This window comes from Ascidia mentula, chromosome 2 (genome assembly GCF_947561715.1).
Source record: "Ascidia mentula chromosome 2, kaAscMent1.1, whole genome shotgun sequence".
NCBI lineage: Eukaryota > Metazoa > Chordata > Ascidiacea > Phlebobranchia > Ascidiidae > Ascidia > Ascidia mentula.
Genome location: NC_138567.1, coordinates 3858649 through 3871980, shown reverse-complemented (window position 1 = coordinate 3871980; position 13332 = coordinate 3858649). Strand labels below are relative to the sequence as shown.

At 38.6% G+C, this 13332-nt stretch overlaps 2 protein-coding genes and 1 long non-coding RNA gene across 3 annotated transcripts; all 3 read left to right on the top strand.

The window, feature by feature from the left end:
* Nucleotides 1–763: 763 nt before the first annotated feature.
* On the top strand, nt 764–5479 carry LOC145889921 (solute carrier organic anion transporter family member 4A1-like). Its single transcript, XM_082980971.1, has 12 exons — nt 764–834; nt 1675–1950; nt 2301–2416; nt 2586–2679; nt 2845–2933; nt 3077–3209; nt 3273–3445; nt 3758–3919; nt 4262–4440; nt 4843–4930; nt 5150–5203; nt 5382–5479. The coding sequence occupies exons 1-12, from the start codon at nt 764–766 to the stop codon at nt 5477–5479; spliced, it is 1533 nt and encodes a 510-aa protein (XP_082837097.1).
* Nucleotides 5480–5496: 17 nt separating this feature from the next.
* Nucleotides 5497–6036, top strand: LOC145888945 (uncharacterized). The gene is made up of 2 exons (XR_014399472.1): nt 5497–5552; nt 5881–6036. It is a non-coding gene; the product is annotated as an uncharacterized LOC145888945 (long non-coding RNA).
* Nucleotides 6037–6570: 534 nt separating this feature from the next.
* Nucleotides 6571–11675, top strand: LOC145889920 (solute carrier organic anion transporter family member 4A1-like). The gene is made up of 14 exons (XM_082980970.1): nt 6571–6816; nt 7277–7411; nt 7708–7983; nt 8187–8302; nt 8452–8545; nt 8730–8818; nt 9033–9153; nt 9473–9648; nt 9984–10145; nt 10454–10632; nt 10725–10886; nt 10955–11008; nt 11086–11253; nt 11583–11675. The coding sequence occupies exons 1-14, from the start codon at nt 6737–6739 to the stop codon at nt 11673–11675; spliced, it is 1905 nt and encodes a 634-aa protein (XP_082837096.1). The 5' UTR covers nt 6571–6736.
* Nucleotides 11676–13332: the final 1657 nt, after the last annotated feature.

Sequence of the window (13332 nt, the reverse complement as noted above, 5' to 3'; positions counted from 1 at the left end):
TTGTATGTTTTGAAACGAGCTGTTGCCATGCTAAGCTAGCAACTATATGTCACGAGTTTTTCACACCTCCTGTAAAACTTAATTACAAAACTTACTGCTAGGCTCTTTGATCTTAAAATAAGGTTGTATGTTTAATTTGGTTGTTGCCAATAAAGGAATTCTTGGGGCATATACGATGCAATGTTATAAGTAAATACTTCTTTATGCATTCAAAATTGGTCAAAATCACGCATATCTGACCAGCAAAGGTCGGTAAAAAATGAATAGTTTTCGCGACATCTTTTTTTAAAAAACACGCAGTTTTCTTAATCTAAGAAAATGAGGTTTTGTGCTGAGCCCTGACGCCCACAGGGCTGTGACCGTCAACATCATGAACGTGACTGAAACCGCATTCATTTGCTATCGTGGTGTTGTTGTTTTGAAATTATCCGTTTTTACCTTCAGGGCACATTTGCACTTTAGGTTGATGATTAATCGCAGCCTTGCGTCTTGAAATTTTTCGTCTTGGAGTGCAAATGGCAGCGTAAAACAACTTGAAGGTTACAGTTAAAACTCGTTGACCGATTTAGTATTTGAGGTTAAAATATTAAATATATATAAGACGGCAAGAATGTTTCATGCTATCGCATGGTGAGGCAGGATCGCCATACAGAATACGAGATAGAAAAAAAACGCAATTTCTTGTTTCGTTAAAAAGGAAATTTCTGTAGGCCACGTTAAGAGATAAACACTAATTCAATTAAGAAAATATTTGTAACTCATAATGGACACGAACGAAGAAGAAACAACATGTGGATTTCAGCTAAATTACGGGTGTTGTTCCAGCAGAAAAAGGTAAGCTTGGTTAATTCGTAAAAGCAAATAATATCAAACGGCACAAACTGAGATAAAAAAACTGATAGCACTTTTTGTTTGATTAAAGAATCCCGCTGCGATTCATGCAGCGATTTGCAACTGCAAGATGGGCACTGTGCAGTTTGTGTTGCCTTGGGTTTTTCCAAGGCTTTGTGGTCAACGGGATGATGAACTCTGTCATTACCACAATTGAAAAACGGTGTGTTTTGGTCTGTTGTTATCATTTATTTTCAGTACAAATGTACAAATTTTAATGTAAAATCTTCAAAATGGGGGGTTACTGCAAACAACACACATACTAATAAAATTTAACGATATAATGTCATTTTTAATACACTTAATGTTGAAAAAAACATAATCTCCTGGCAGGTTACAAGAGTTAAATACATTTTGAAATGTGATAGCAGAAACTTCCAAAGCCGTTTATTATCTGTAAACACATTAATTTCCCGGACCAGACCATGATCAGCAATTGTTTTGTGGTTATGTTAAAACGTGGCCTGAAGACATTTTGTCGCGTGTTGTTTGCGACCCACAAATTCCACAAATAACAGGTTTTTTTTATTGGTACAAAGCTTTGGTTTAATTTGTTGTGAATCACAGAAACAAAACAAACGAGCTTTTCTAATATCTTCTATCAAAAGACTATACGTATATGGTTTGGTTGGACCATTTTATATGAGCCCGAAATACGTTTATGTATGTGATAAAGCTAAATGTTTATGCAAAATCTTCTCAAGCAGGAGATTTTATTCAACCGCGAATTATAATTCTTCCTCAAATCACAGAATTTCAATTTCTTCGTTCATATTCGCTCAGATTCGGTCTTCATAGCACAGAAATCGGTCTTATCGTAAGCATGTACGATATCGCATCGATGTTTGCAACTGCAGTGGTGATGTATCTCGGTGGCCGAGGTCACAAACCGCTCTGGATTGGTTGGGGAATGACCATCATGGGTGTAGGTTGCATCTTGTCTGCTGTGCCTCACTTTGCAGCCCCACGCTACACAGTTGATCTAACTCTGAGCACTCAGTTTCTTTGCGGTTCCAATGCTTCGGATAAAGTTTCGGACGGCAACTTGAGAAGTTATGCGTAAGTGAAAAAATGTCAATTTATTTGCCCAAAATATGAGTAATATGTAAATCTACACAGATAAACTGTTTATAAAATTATCTATTCTCCACGGTGGTTCGTCAATGTTGTTTGGTACTCAGTATAGACGTTTCCCAAAACGTATAAAAAGTGGAAATATGGGTGCCGGCTAATTTTAAAGGCTAGCACAGTGCCACAATCACCAGCTGCATTGATTTGAACTTATGAGCCGAAACACTGTGTACACCCTGTCTGCAGCTCTCAATGAAAATTAGTAATCATTCCGTAATAAATTACTATCAAAAGCAGCACGGAACTCATTCTCATTTTAGTTTTCGTGTTTATTTCAGATATTTTCTTTACCTCGGGCACTTCCTGAATGGTTTGGGAGCTGCTGCTTTGTATACTTTGTGCTTAACCTACTTAGATGAAAACGTCCATCAGAAATACTCATCACTGTACCATGGTAAGTATTTACATAGCAGTGCCACATGAAATGTCAAGGTCTTTGTGGGGCAATCGTGTTTTGACATTGATAACCTTTTATTTTGTGATGTATGATAACGTCAATCAAAAAACTAATGATATAAACTTCCGTCTGCCTCAACGAGTTGACTATTTGTATTTGTTTACAGGCATTTTCTTCGCCATCACCGGAGCTTGTGGCCCAGCTGTGGGATATGTATTTGGTGGTGGTTTGCTACAAGTCTTTACAAACATAGATGAAATGTAAAAATGTCTTTTTTGTACGTGTATGCCTAAATTTGCTTGGGGTGAGGCCTATACATTGGCCAGTGTATACAAAATAATAAATTTGCACTGCCCCATAACGCCATCACAACTTATCGACATTCTGCCTGTAAAAACAATGCAGTAGCACTTTGTATCTTTCAGAGTGCCGATAAGCAGCACACACGCCTCTTGGATTGGAGCTTGGTGGCCGGGTTATGTTGTTGGTGGTCTGTTTATCTTCGTGTTCTCAGGTGAATAACCATTAACTATGGCTGTATGCAAATATATGCAAAACAGGTTGTAGATACAAGAATTTAATATATTATACAGTGAAAATAAGGGTAAAAGTGACTGTGAGGATTATTGTGGCAGATGTTCATTCATTTTATTGCAGTTCCAATATTGTTGCTGCCACGTAGTTTGCCCGGGACGGAGGAAATACGAAAAAATCGTGAGAACGAAAGATACATCACTGTGTGTGAAGAGGTCAAAGGTGGAAAAACCAAGCTGAAGGACAAATTTATCATGTAAGACGCCTAACGGTTGCAACCAAGAAAGAATCATGCAAAGTTTTTTTTTATTTTTTCAAGGGCGACTCGTTTTTACAAGGAATTCGTAGTCCTGCTCTGCAATTTTCCCTACCTGTTTTTAACCTTGGCCAATTGCTTGGATGCTGGTTTAATTGACGGCTTTTCGAGCTTTTCGCCGAAATATGTTGAATTTGTGTTCGGCGTTTCTGCCACCGAGGGTGCTTTTTACACAGGCAAGTAATCCAGTAAACACTGAAAAGGCCGCGTGTTATAAGAACACAAAAATTAATTTTGAAACACTGTCACAAGTTACCTTGTGTTGTTTTGCATGAGAAACAGTAACATCACAGCCTTTAGTATAGTTAACGAACGCTGTTTTTATTGGTCTCGTTTTTGGGCGAACATCAAGGGAAATATGGGCCTGCGCAGTGGGGCGATCCTGCCCTGCTATGCGAAAGCATGGTATTACTTCAAAGGAAATATTTTACGTTTACAAAAGAAAAGAAAATAGTGAAACATTTGTGAGTTTCCTGCTGCTTTTTCAGGATTAGTAACCATCATTGGAGGAGTAATTTGCCACACGCTAGGTGGCGTGATTGTCGCAAAAGCAAACCTCAAAGTGCAGGGAATTATAAAGTTGTTGATGTTCCTTGTGCTGATCTCCATTCTTGCAGGCGGAATGGCCTTTGTACAATGCGCCGAAATGGGTTTGTTTGTTTTGCTTTGTGTCTTTTTTGCACTAACGTTTACTTTTGATAGCTGAGGTACGATTTTGCCGTTTTTGCTCCAAAAGGTGCCCAGTTTACGACTATCTTGTCTTCTGTGTTATTCTAGCGCAATTATTATATAGACCACAGAAAGCTAATTTGTTTTATACCATGAGGTCGATTTTATAAAATTGTTGACTTGTATGTTGCGATAAACAGTATCTATTTTTTGCAACATAAAAAACTACCGCCATCATCATGATTGTTGTTCAGCGACCACAGAAAACCCTATATCACCTTCCAATTTTAGCCGCCAAATCATGAACCGAAATTTTAATGTAGAGTTTGCTGGTGCGACTACACCTTACGAGGGTGAAACCTTCACGTCCTCAACCAACTTCACTGCTTCCTGCAACATCAACTGCGGATGTGACAACGACTTATACGACCCTGTATGCGGGGACAATGACGTCACTTACTTTTCACCTTGCTTCGCTGGTTGCAGAGAGTTTGTCAATGAGGTGTGGTTTTTGAGTAGAATTAAAATACCGAAATATTCTTCTTCTATCCGACGTTAGCGAACATATTGAAAGTACAATAATTTGGTGGGTCAAAAACAATCTTTAAATGCAGATTTGTGCCATTAACCACATAATGTAGGTTAAATATCCTGATACAGTTAATTTTATTGAAACTAATTTATTGACCGCTCGAACGAAAAGTTAGTTGTTTATTATGGTCTTTGTTTACCGGCTTTCTGTGTAACTCCGTTCAGAACCTTACCTGTGCGTCATGTTTTAATTGGGTTTACAATGCTCCAATGTCACCCGTAGGAGTGCAATGAAAACACTAGAAAGCATCCTTTAAGTGGACGAAAAGTTTACATTGCTATAAAGATGATCCAGAAACACGAATTTTTGCAGACGTATTACAACTGCTCGTGTCTTGCTTCTTCCAACAATATGACAGCCACGATTGGAGTCTGCACAGACAAGCATTGTAATAACTTGGGTTTTTTTCTTCTATTGTTTTTCGTATTGGTTGGCTCTACTTTGATGTGTTGGGCCCCAAACATACAAGTAAGCGTTTGTCTCTGCTTTGTTTTCTTGTTATAATTGACAAATTGCTTCTTTTTGATGTTTTTTAGCTTTCAAGTATGATATATGAAAATGTTTTTGATTCCAACGATATTTTGATCACACATAACCCAATACATTGTCATATATTTAGGCAGTTATTCGGATTGTTCCGTTTTCTCATCGGCCAATCGCTATTGGACTTCAGGTAAGAAAGTTGAACGCCCCTTAAATATTTACCCCATCATGGTTTGAAAAGTAATCTAATTGTTCATATTTGTCCGAACTTTTAAACCTCCTTCAAGTTTGCAAAAATCTACACCCAGTAATTTTATTTCGGCTAATGTGTTCCATTCTTAACAGTATCTTGGTACCTTCTATTACAGTGGATCCTAAGTCGCGCTTTGGGAGGAATAACGGTTCCTATTATCATGGGCCGTCTCATAGACTTAGCTTGTACTGTGTGGAGTACAGAGGACGGTGAAGTGGCTTCATGCAGAAGATATGACAACCGACTAATGGCGCTCTACCTTTTTGCAGTTTTGTTGACAGCAAAGGTTTGTTGTTAGTTGGTTTTGACACACTTGTTTAACTATCTTTTGGTAAAGGAGGGCTCGACCAATCCTTATGTATGCAAACAACATGCATTTGTTCAATGTGTGCGGAAAGATATCGGGATGGTGGGTACGATTAAGTTGGGTTATGACACGGGAAATTTGAAATTATTATGCTGTAAACTATTCGCCATTCTAAAACTCAGATAACAACGTATCAAAAATCTAATCAAAATAACCAAAAAAATATTATCTTATACAACGTTACTCAAAAATGTGATTGTAAACCGAAGGATTTTTTGTCAATCAAATCATTTATATTTATTTTCAGTTACTTGCGATGATAAGTTATGTTGTGGCGCTTATCACATACCGACAACAGAAGGAGCCAAAGGCAACAACTTGTCGGCCGGATGACAAAGTCACACCTGCTCCTCTTGCAGTTGTTTCAAAACCTGAAAGGTCATGACCTTGTCATGTGCAACTATGCGTCATATGAAGACATTTGGAACATTGTGATGATTTTTGTTTTGCAATGTAACCGAGTCTAGTATAGGGGTGTGCGTTTCCCTCAACAACCTGATTACATCCAACCGTGGTGATTTTTCCCAAGCCTGGAAAAGGGGTTTCGGGCACGAGCTTTTCAGCTTCGCTTCTTCCAGCGTCGCGACTTACAACAATGCCTCAACGCCACGGATTGCTGTGCGTCACTTCCGGATCGGCTGCACATGCAAGCCTTTACTCTAAAGCGTGGCTGTGTGAAATTTTGTTTCGCTCGGGTTTGTTGTTGTATTCATTAGCCTCATCGTCTGTGGTTTGATGACCTTTCTTAAGGTTTTCGTGATGTTACTGGCCCAATTGTTCTGAAAGAAAAAACTGCATTTGGGTTGAACTTTTAAGAGGCTGCATGTTTGTGGGTTAATAATTGTGGAGAGGAGAGTGTGAAATAATTGTGTGACAAATTCTGTAGCTTTTGTTTTGCAAAACCGACCTTTCCGTGTTACGATTTACAAGACAGGTATCATGCTTATGCTTCGACCGAAAGTTTAGACTTGGGTGTGTATTAGGAAAGATAGTAATTTGGACCATTGCAACATTGGTTGCTTAAATATAATGCGCAACAATACGTATGACTCAAAGCACTGCACATATTCCGCAAAATCTGTTGGTAATTTGGGAAACTGAGCATGGAATCAGACTCCACTGCCGACCAGGATACCCAGTGCGGTATTTCTATCAGCTTGTGCTGCTCAAAGCGCAGGAAAAGGTAAACTATGTAAGCTTCTTTACAGTGTGGGAAAACCGAGCATGCAGTAAAGCATCAACAAAACGTGACCGAAATTTTCCTCATGAGGAAATGTTTTCTGTCATACGCCTTCATATGTGATAGACTGCAGAAAAAAATTAAAAATTTCCCCTGCAGTGTTGTGACTTCTGACTACCATTGATTGAAAGCCATTTAGTCAACTTTAAGAGAAGGGGACAATCGCTGTGACGTCGACTGTCAATCAACGGAAACCGGTTTAATGCAAACATGACCTGCGGTGTAGCGAGTTGACCGACCGTTGTACCCTTATTGTGGTTTTACTGTAATAATCCAGCTCATGTAATTTCACAATTTTCTTTAGTTAAGTTCTTGAAAATTTTTCCTGCCCTAGCTTTGAATATGCGCTGTTCCAAGTTGCTGAAACAAGGTTAATTACTATATTTACCAATACTGTTTTCAGATCAGTACATTGTCAGTCACTGCAACAATTCGCTAGCCCGAAATGGGCGTTAGCTTTCATTAGTTTCGCCGGCATACTGCAAGGCTTCGTTATACAGGGACTTACCCGTGTCGTCATAACAACGTTGGAAAAAAGGTTATGTTGTAATGGCTTAGTTATAGTAACTCACCAATATCGTATGTATTTCGTTTGTTACTTGGTGTTTGTGCAACTAGCATGGCGTAATTTATCAAGTTTAATGCAGTAAAAACGTTACAGCATTTTCAACAACAATTTCACGTGTTTCTTTGTTGCAAAGCAATAGAAGGAAAAACAATGCTTACACACTCCACAAATCGCGCGACTGTGGCATGCAAGTGCACTGTTGCTTCCGTGCCCATGCATAACCATAACAGTTCACACTGAATAACAGGAGACCTTTCGTTTTCCAGATTTGGATTCAGCAGTACGGAATCAGCCATCATAGTCAGCTGTTACGATGCAGCGTCGTTAGTCAGTATCCCTGTCGTCACATACTTCGGTGGAAGAGGGAGAAAACCGCTATGGATTGGTTGGGGGATCGCTCTTCATGGTATCGGAAGTTTGGCGTTTTCTTTACCACACTTCGCTGCCCCGCCCTACGTTGCTTTGACGTCAGATCAGGGAACGTACCTCTGTGGAGCGAATTCCACCTTGTCCGGTGCTGAAGCTGGTCTTAACAACTACAAGTGGGTTCTGTGGACAAATCGACAGAGGCAGCTTTTAATAGTTTTATTCTACACACTTTCGCTTATCCATTACTTTTGAGTTTTAGTTTACATTTGGAACATACAGTATGTTTAGATGTCCGTTTTGCTGTTAAAAAAACAGCAATGCATATTTTTAGCCTGTCTGTACGTGCTGGTGGTGGATAACTTGTTAACATCTTTAGGTATTTATTTATGGTCGCAAATTTGCTCAACGGATGCGGGACGACCGCGATTTTCACCTTGGGAATGACTTACCTCGATGAAAACGTTTCGCAAAAATCTTCATCCACTTACCACGGTAAAAAAATGCTTGAATATTTTCCACAATGTTTGTCTTTCAGTAACAGTTAAAAAGCAGCAAAATTTGCGCTAATCTTTTTACAAAATAATGATTTCCTGTGTTGGAGTTTTGTACGTTATAAGTGACCACCAAGTTCCATGTTTCAGCTATTTATTACGCCCTGCAATCAGCTGCCGGGCCTGCAATCGGATTTGTGCTTGGCGGACTTTCTCTTGATATTTACACTAATATTGGCGAAAGGTGAGTAAAGTGTTTACCTACGAACAAACTTCTTTAGTTTCAACTTCTTGAAAATTAGAATAAATCATTTTTTTTTCTGGCCAAGAACAATTTTACCAGTAGATCTGCTGGAATTTGACAAACTGATTTTTTTTAAGTCAGATCAAGATATTTTAGTTAAAAAAGCGAATAAATCTTTTTACAGTGTCCAAATTGACAACACAAGTGCATCATGGGTTGGTGCTTGGTGGCTTGGCTTCGTGGTTGCTTCCGTTTTGCTTTTGGTTTCGTCAGGTGAGTTTTGAAGGTTGTTGAATGCAACACACACAAAAATAAAGTCAAAAAATAAAATAATAATAATTTTCGCATTTTGTGAAGAATTTTTTGATGTCGTTTATTTGACGCCTGTATTATATCCGTATTTGGTTTTCCAACACATTTATAAAAAACTCTACTGTGACCTAACCCACAGTTCTACATAGTGTAACTAATTCGAAATTTTGTTTAGTCCCACTCCTTATGCTTCCGAGAAAGATGTCACGAAAGAAGGAGGAAAATGCGGCCGACAGGGAACGCGAAGTCCATCAGTCTGCAGCAAATATTTTTGATGATAAGGACCCACCAAAAAAGTATATTTTTCCTTGCCTAACAAACGTACCACATTACCTATATTGCAATCAAGTTATCAGTTAATTTTTGCGCAATAGACTGCAACGTAAATGAACTATTCTCACAAAAATGGCATGAACACCGAGAAATCCTGATAAGTTAAAATTCAGGCATCCCTGTGTGTTCTTTCGTAGGACTGAACTGATTGCGCTTGCAGTTGACAGGTTGCAACCGCTTTGAACGTTAGATAGTGACCCATGTCGGCCCTCAGCAATATTTTGAAATCCTTGCTTTGTCACAAATATTTATAACTCTTACATGTATTTACTTTGAATGCAGAGGTGTGAAAGATCTAATATCGACGAATGTAGAGTTGGTCAGAAATTTGCCCCTTATTTTCACGGCTTTGGCGAATGCTTTTGATTACGGCTTGATCGTTGGAATGTCGGCCTACACGCCCAAGTTCTTCGAAACGATGTACGGACTTTCGCCGAGCAAAGCTTCAATCACAATGGGTAACTTTGAATGCTAAGCTTTCAACTGCTGGAATGAATAAGTAAAACATATTTTTTCTCAATTTCCTGACGTTTATGAACCTCTCATTGGACTTGTAAATTCGTCGTATGTTCTTTCACTCTTTTATAGCTCATGAAAAAAATTGTCAGCAGCCAAAATTTTATCGTTCAAAATACGTTAATTGCACTGTTTTTAATGTAATGACATTAAAAAACATAGGTAGATATTCAAGCAACATTTCGTTTGGCATGCGGCGAGATTTCATCAGGATCAGATCTATTGAAAATACTTAAACTTTGGCATCATGTGTACTTTATTTGTGCGCGTATTTCAGGTATTGTGTCGATTGCCGCCGCCTCTTTGGGGCTCATCACGGGTGGAGTTTTGGTGACGAAAGCAAAGATGCGAGTTCGTGGGATAATGAAGTTCTGTTTCTTAAACACGATCCTGGCTCTTATTTGCTGTGCAAGTTTTCTTCTCAAATGCCCCAACACTGGTACGTTTACGATCTTTTGCTTTGTTTGTTAATAGTAACAGAAGTCATGAAAAAAACGTCTTAGATTTTAATACTCTATTTATATTAGTTATAATTAATTCCCCATCACATTCAATTAAATCGTCTTGTATATCTGGATGATAAACACATCTGCAGTACCGTCCTGCAGCTTGAAATAATTTTTCCACACCGGGATTCGAATCCTTGTTGTCTTGGTCTCAAATTCCGATTAGATTTTCTGCTTATGGTTCGGGTGCCTTGACTGATGTAACCAATCCTAAAATACTCTTATCCTACTAATTTTCAAGAGTTCGCTGGTGCTACGTTACCATACCCGGGACAACTCACTACGTCAGCATACGTCTTTACGTCACCTTGCAACTTGCAGTGCCAATGCTCTACAGACTTTTACGCTCCTGTTTGTGGAGCAAATTCAATGACATATTTTTCACCGTGCTTTGCTGGCTGCCAAGGCAATAACAACCAGGTTGGACTTGTTTCTAATTCAGTATAACTAGTTGACAAACTTACATTTTTTGGAAACACAAGCGTCTTACACAACCACCATTATTTTTGTAGACATTTTTTAACTGTTCGTGTGTTCCTAATTGGCAAAACCAACAAATCTCCGCCACCAAGGGAAAGTGTCCAGGAGCATACTGCAACGGTCTCCCAATTTTCATCTGCGCATTCTTTCTTCTTGTATTCTTCACTCTCATGTGTCTGACTCCAACTTTACAGGTATTTATTAATTAATGATTATATGTCAGCTTTTATTGTACAAGAAGTATTAAAAATATTTTTCGCAGATAATTTTACGAATAGTCCCTTTTAGACAACGATCGGTTGCTGTCGGAATTCAGGTTGTATAATTTACATTTATATGCAAAATACTCATCTTACTTAACGTGAATTTTTGAAAAAAAAACTTTATTTTCAGTGGGTCTTTAACCGTCTTATTGGAGTTGTGTTTCCAATCATCGTCGGCCGAGTGCTTGATTTAACCTGCCTTGTATGGAGTTCCAAACTTGGTCAATCTGCTTCGTGCAAAATGTATTCCACGCAACGCATGTCTCTCTACCTTTTCCTCATTGTGTTATGCGGCAAGGTGAAGTGATTTCGAGTTTTTTCGGGCCAAGTTTTTTGCCAAACTTTAGAGATGAATGCAAATTTGGGAGTGCAAAAAAAATTCCTGTGCAATTACAGCTATGTTTCCCAAACGCGTTGTGTGCGGAACCCTGCACAGTTAAGATGACAAACCACAAAAGATTATAAAAACATAAACGTTTCTCAATAAAATTATCGTATTTTTCTAATTTTGACCTTAGTTTTATGCGTTTGCCACTCGACCAGAGATATTTTTGCATCGTTTTGCATTTACAAAAATACAGATGAACGACTTTCATGAGGAGTTTAACCATTCGTTTGTAATTACAGATTTGCAGTCTCGCCTGCTATGGAGTGGACCAGCTGTTATATAAACCTGTAAAGAAGAATCAAAACAACGTCACAAATACAGTGGAAATTTAAGAGTTGTCTTTGTATTTCTTACTTGCGTCTTGTAAAATGATTTTATATTTTTGGTATCAGAGAATGTTGGTGGGAGGTTTACCAAGCAACAAAACTTGCTAAATTTCACTCCCAACTACGTCTGCAACAATTAAAATCGTTTAATTGCGTTTTGCTTAAGATCTGTGCATAATTGTGCGGCAAATAGAAGGAACAATGAATGAGAAGACAAATCTAAGATGCTAGAGATGTTAAATAAAAAGCAAACACAACTGTGTTCATCATCGGTGCTGTTATTAAATGACTGCATCGATACTGGCCGCACCAGCGGGTATGTCTGCAGACTTCTGTAGACGGATGCGGGGACGAACAAGCAATATCACGTGTTCACACCTTTCCTGCTGTGAAAAAGGTGCAAGACAGTGACGTGATCATTTAAGATTTGGCGAACTGCCGTGCAGAGAACTGCAGGGCAGAGATAGGTGATAAAAAGGTGTAGCGGTTTTGGAGCTTTTATCGACATCTGTGATGTTCAATGTAAGTTTTAGTATTTGTATTTATTTGTGTTCATCAGTTTAGTTTTAAAATTAGTTCATCAGTTGAATATATGGTCTGAATGCTTTCAAAGGTGATTGTTCAACTTCTGGTTTTAGTGGCAAGGTTATGCACTACAGCTTGACACATCGTAAGCAAAGTACGCTCATTCATTACCGAGTGCTTAAGTGATTTGATAATTCGTAAACTTCGCAAAATTTTTGGTTTTGGAATAAAGATTCCGAAGATGCAAATAATATTTCTGTCGAAATTGAGGTTTGTCACCAGATATTCTCCGAAAATTGCTTAATGTACATAAATTACTACACTCACAAACTACCAAGTATTTTGTTTGTAAATGACCACAGGGGGCGGATAAAAATGGAGGGTATTTTCACACGTGCACGATCGCACTAAATATAGATCAATTTCTCCAACTGCCTCATTTCTCTCACGCGCAATGCACCACTTACTGACTTCAAGCAGCACGTACGCGTCGAACTTATAGCTAATCGCGGAGTGGGACGGGCCGTTTGTGAGCAAAACAGGATGCCATTTTCCCTTAACATTTTTCTTGGCATCGCAGCCAACTAGAGGCGAATTGTCAAATAGCATGCAACGTTTCTGCGTTGAACAATTTGATAGCTTATTTTGATAGCGTTGAACAATTTGATAGCTTATTGATATAATAATATGCTAACAGTTGGTAAAATTTTTATGGGTGAACGAGGACGGCATGCATTCTACAGATGTTAGCAACGTTTGTAGTAAAAAGCTATTTCGCCCGAGGCTTCGTCTGGCCCGGTGTCAACCGGTAAACTGATTGGCACTTTTCCAGTTGTACTGTTGTTGTTATTCACGTTTTCGCTGCGCCAAATAACACCAGTATAACGGTAAAATGTTCTGTTACCTTGGCTTAGGCACGTATTATGTATTTCGCGGAACAGAAAACGAACTTTGAGCAAAGGGCATGTGCTAAAAACACCGACCTTAATCTTGACAATACATAATCATATAATTATTTATTTTCCTTTTACAGTGGGATCTTGTCAAGCGTTCCGTCGCTTGATCTCTCACAATTCGATTCGCAGAAATAAAATGCGATAACTTGTCGCAACTGCGCCTGTTGTACAACAAGATAAAG

Excerpts from the sequence above, each read along its gene's own strand:
- LOC145889921 (XM_082980971.1), top strand. The coding sequence starts at position 764 with ATGGACACGAACGAAGAAGAAACAACATGTGGATTTCAGCTAAATTAC. Across the intron at positions 3,920-4,261 it reads TGTACAATGCGCCGAAATGG|AGTTTGCTGGTGCGACTACA; the intron begins GTTTGTTTGTTT and ends ATTTTAATGTAG. Across the intron at positions 5,204-5,381 it reads CAATCGCTATTGGACTTCAG|TGGATCCTAAGTCGCGCTTT; the intron begins GTAAGAAAGTTG and ends CTTCTATTACAG.
- LOC145889920 (XM_082980970.1), top strand. The coding sequence starts at position 6,737 with ATGGAATCAGACTCCACTGCCGACCAGGATACCCAGTGCGGTATTTCT. Across the intron at positions 8,546-8,729 it reads TACACTAATATTGGCGAAAG|TGTCCAAATTGACAACACAA; the intron begins GTGAGTAAAGTG and ends ATCTTTTTACAG. Across the intron at positions 9,649-9,983 it reads CAAAGCTTCAATCACAATGG|GTATTGTGTCGATTGCCGCC; the intron begins GTAACTTTGAAT and ends CGCGTATTTCAG.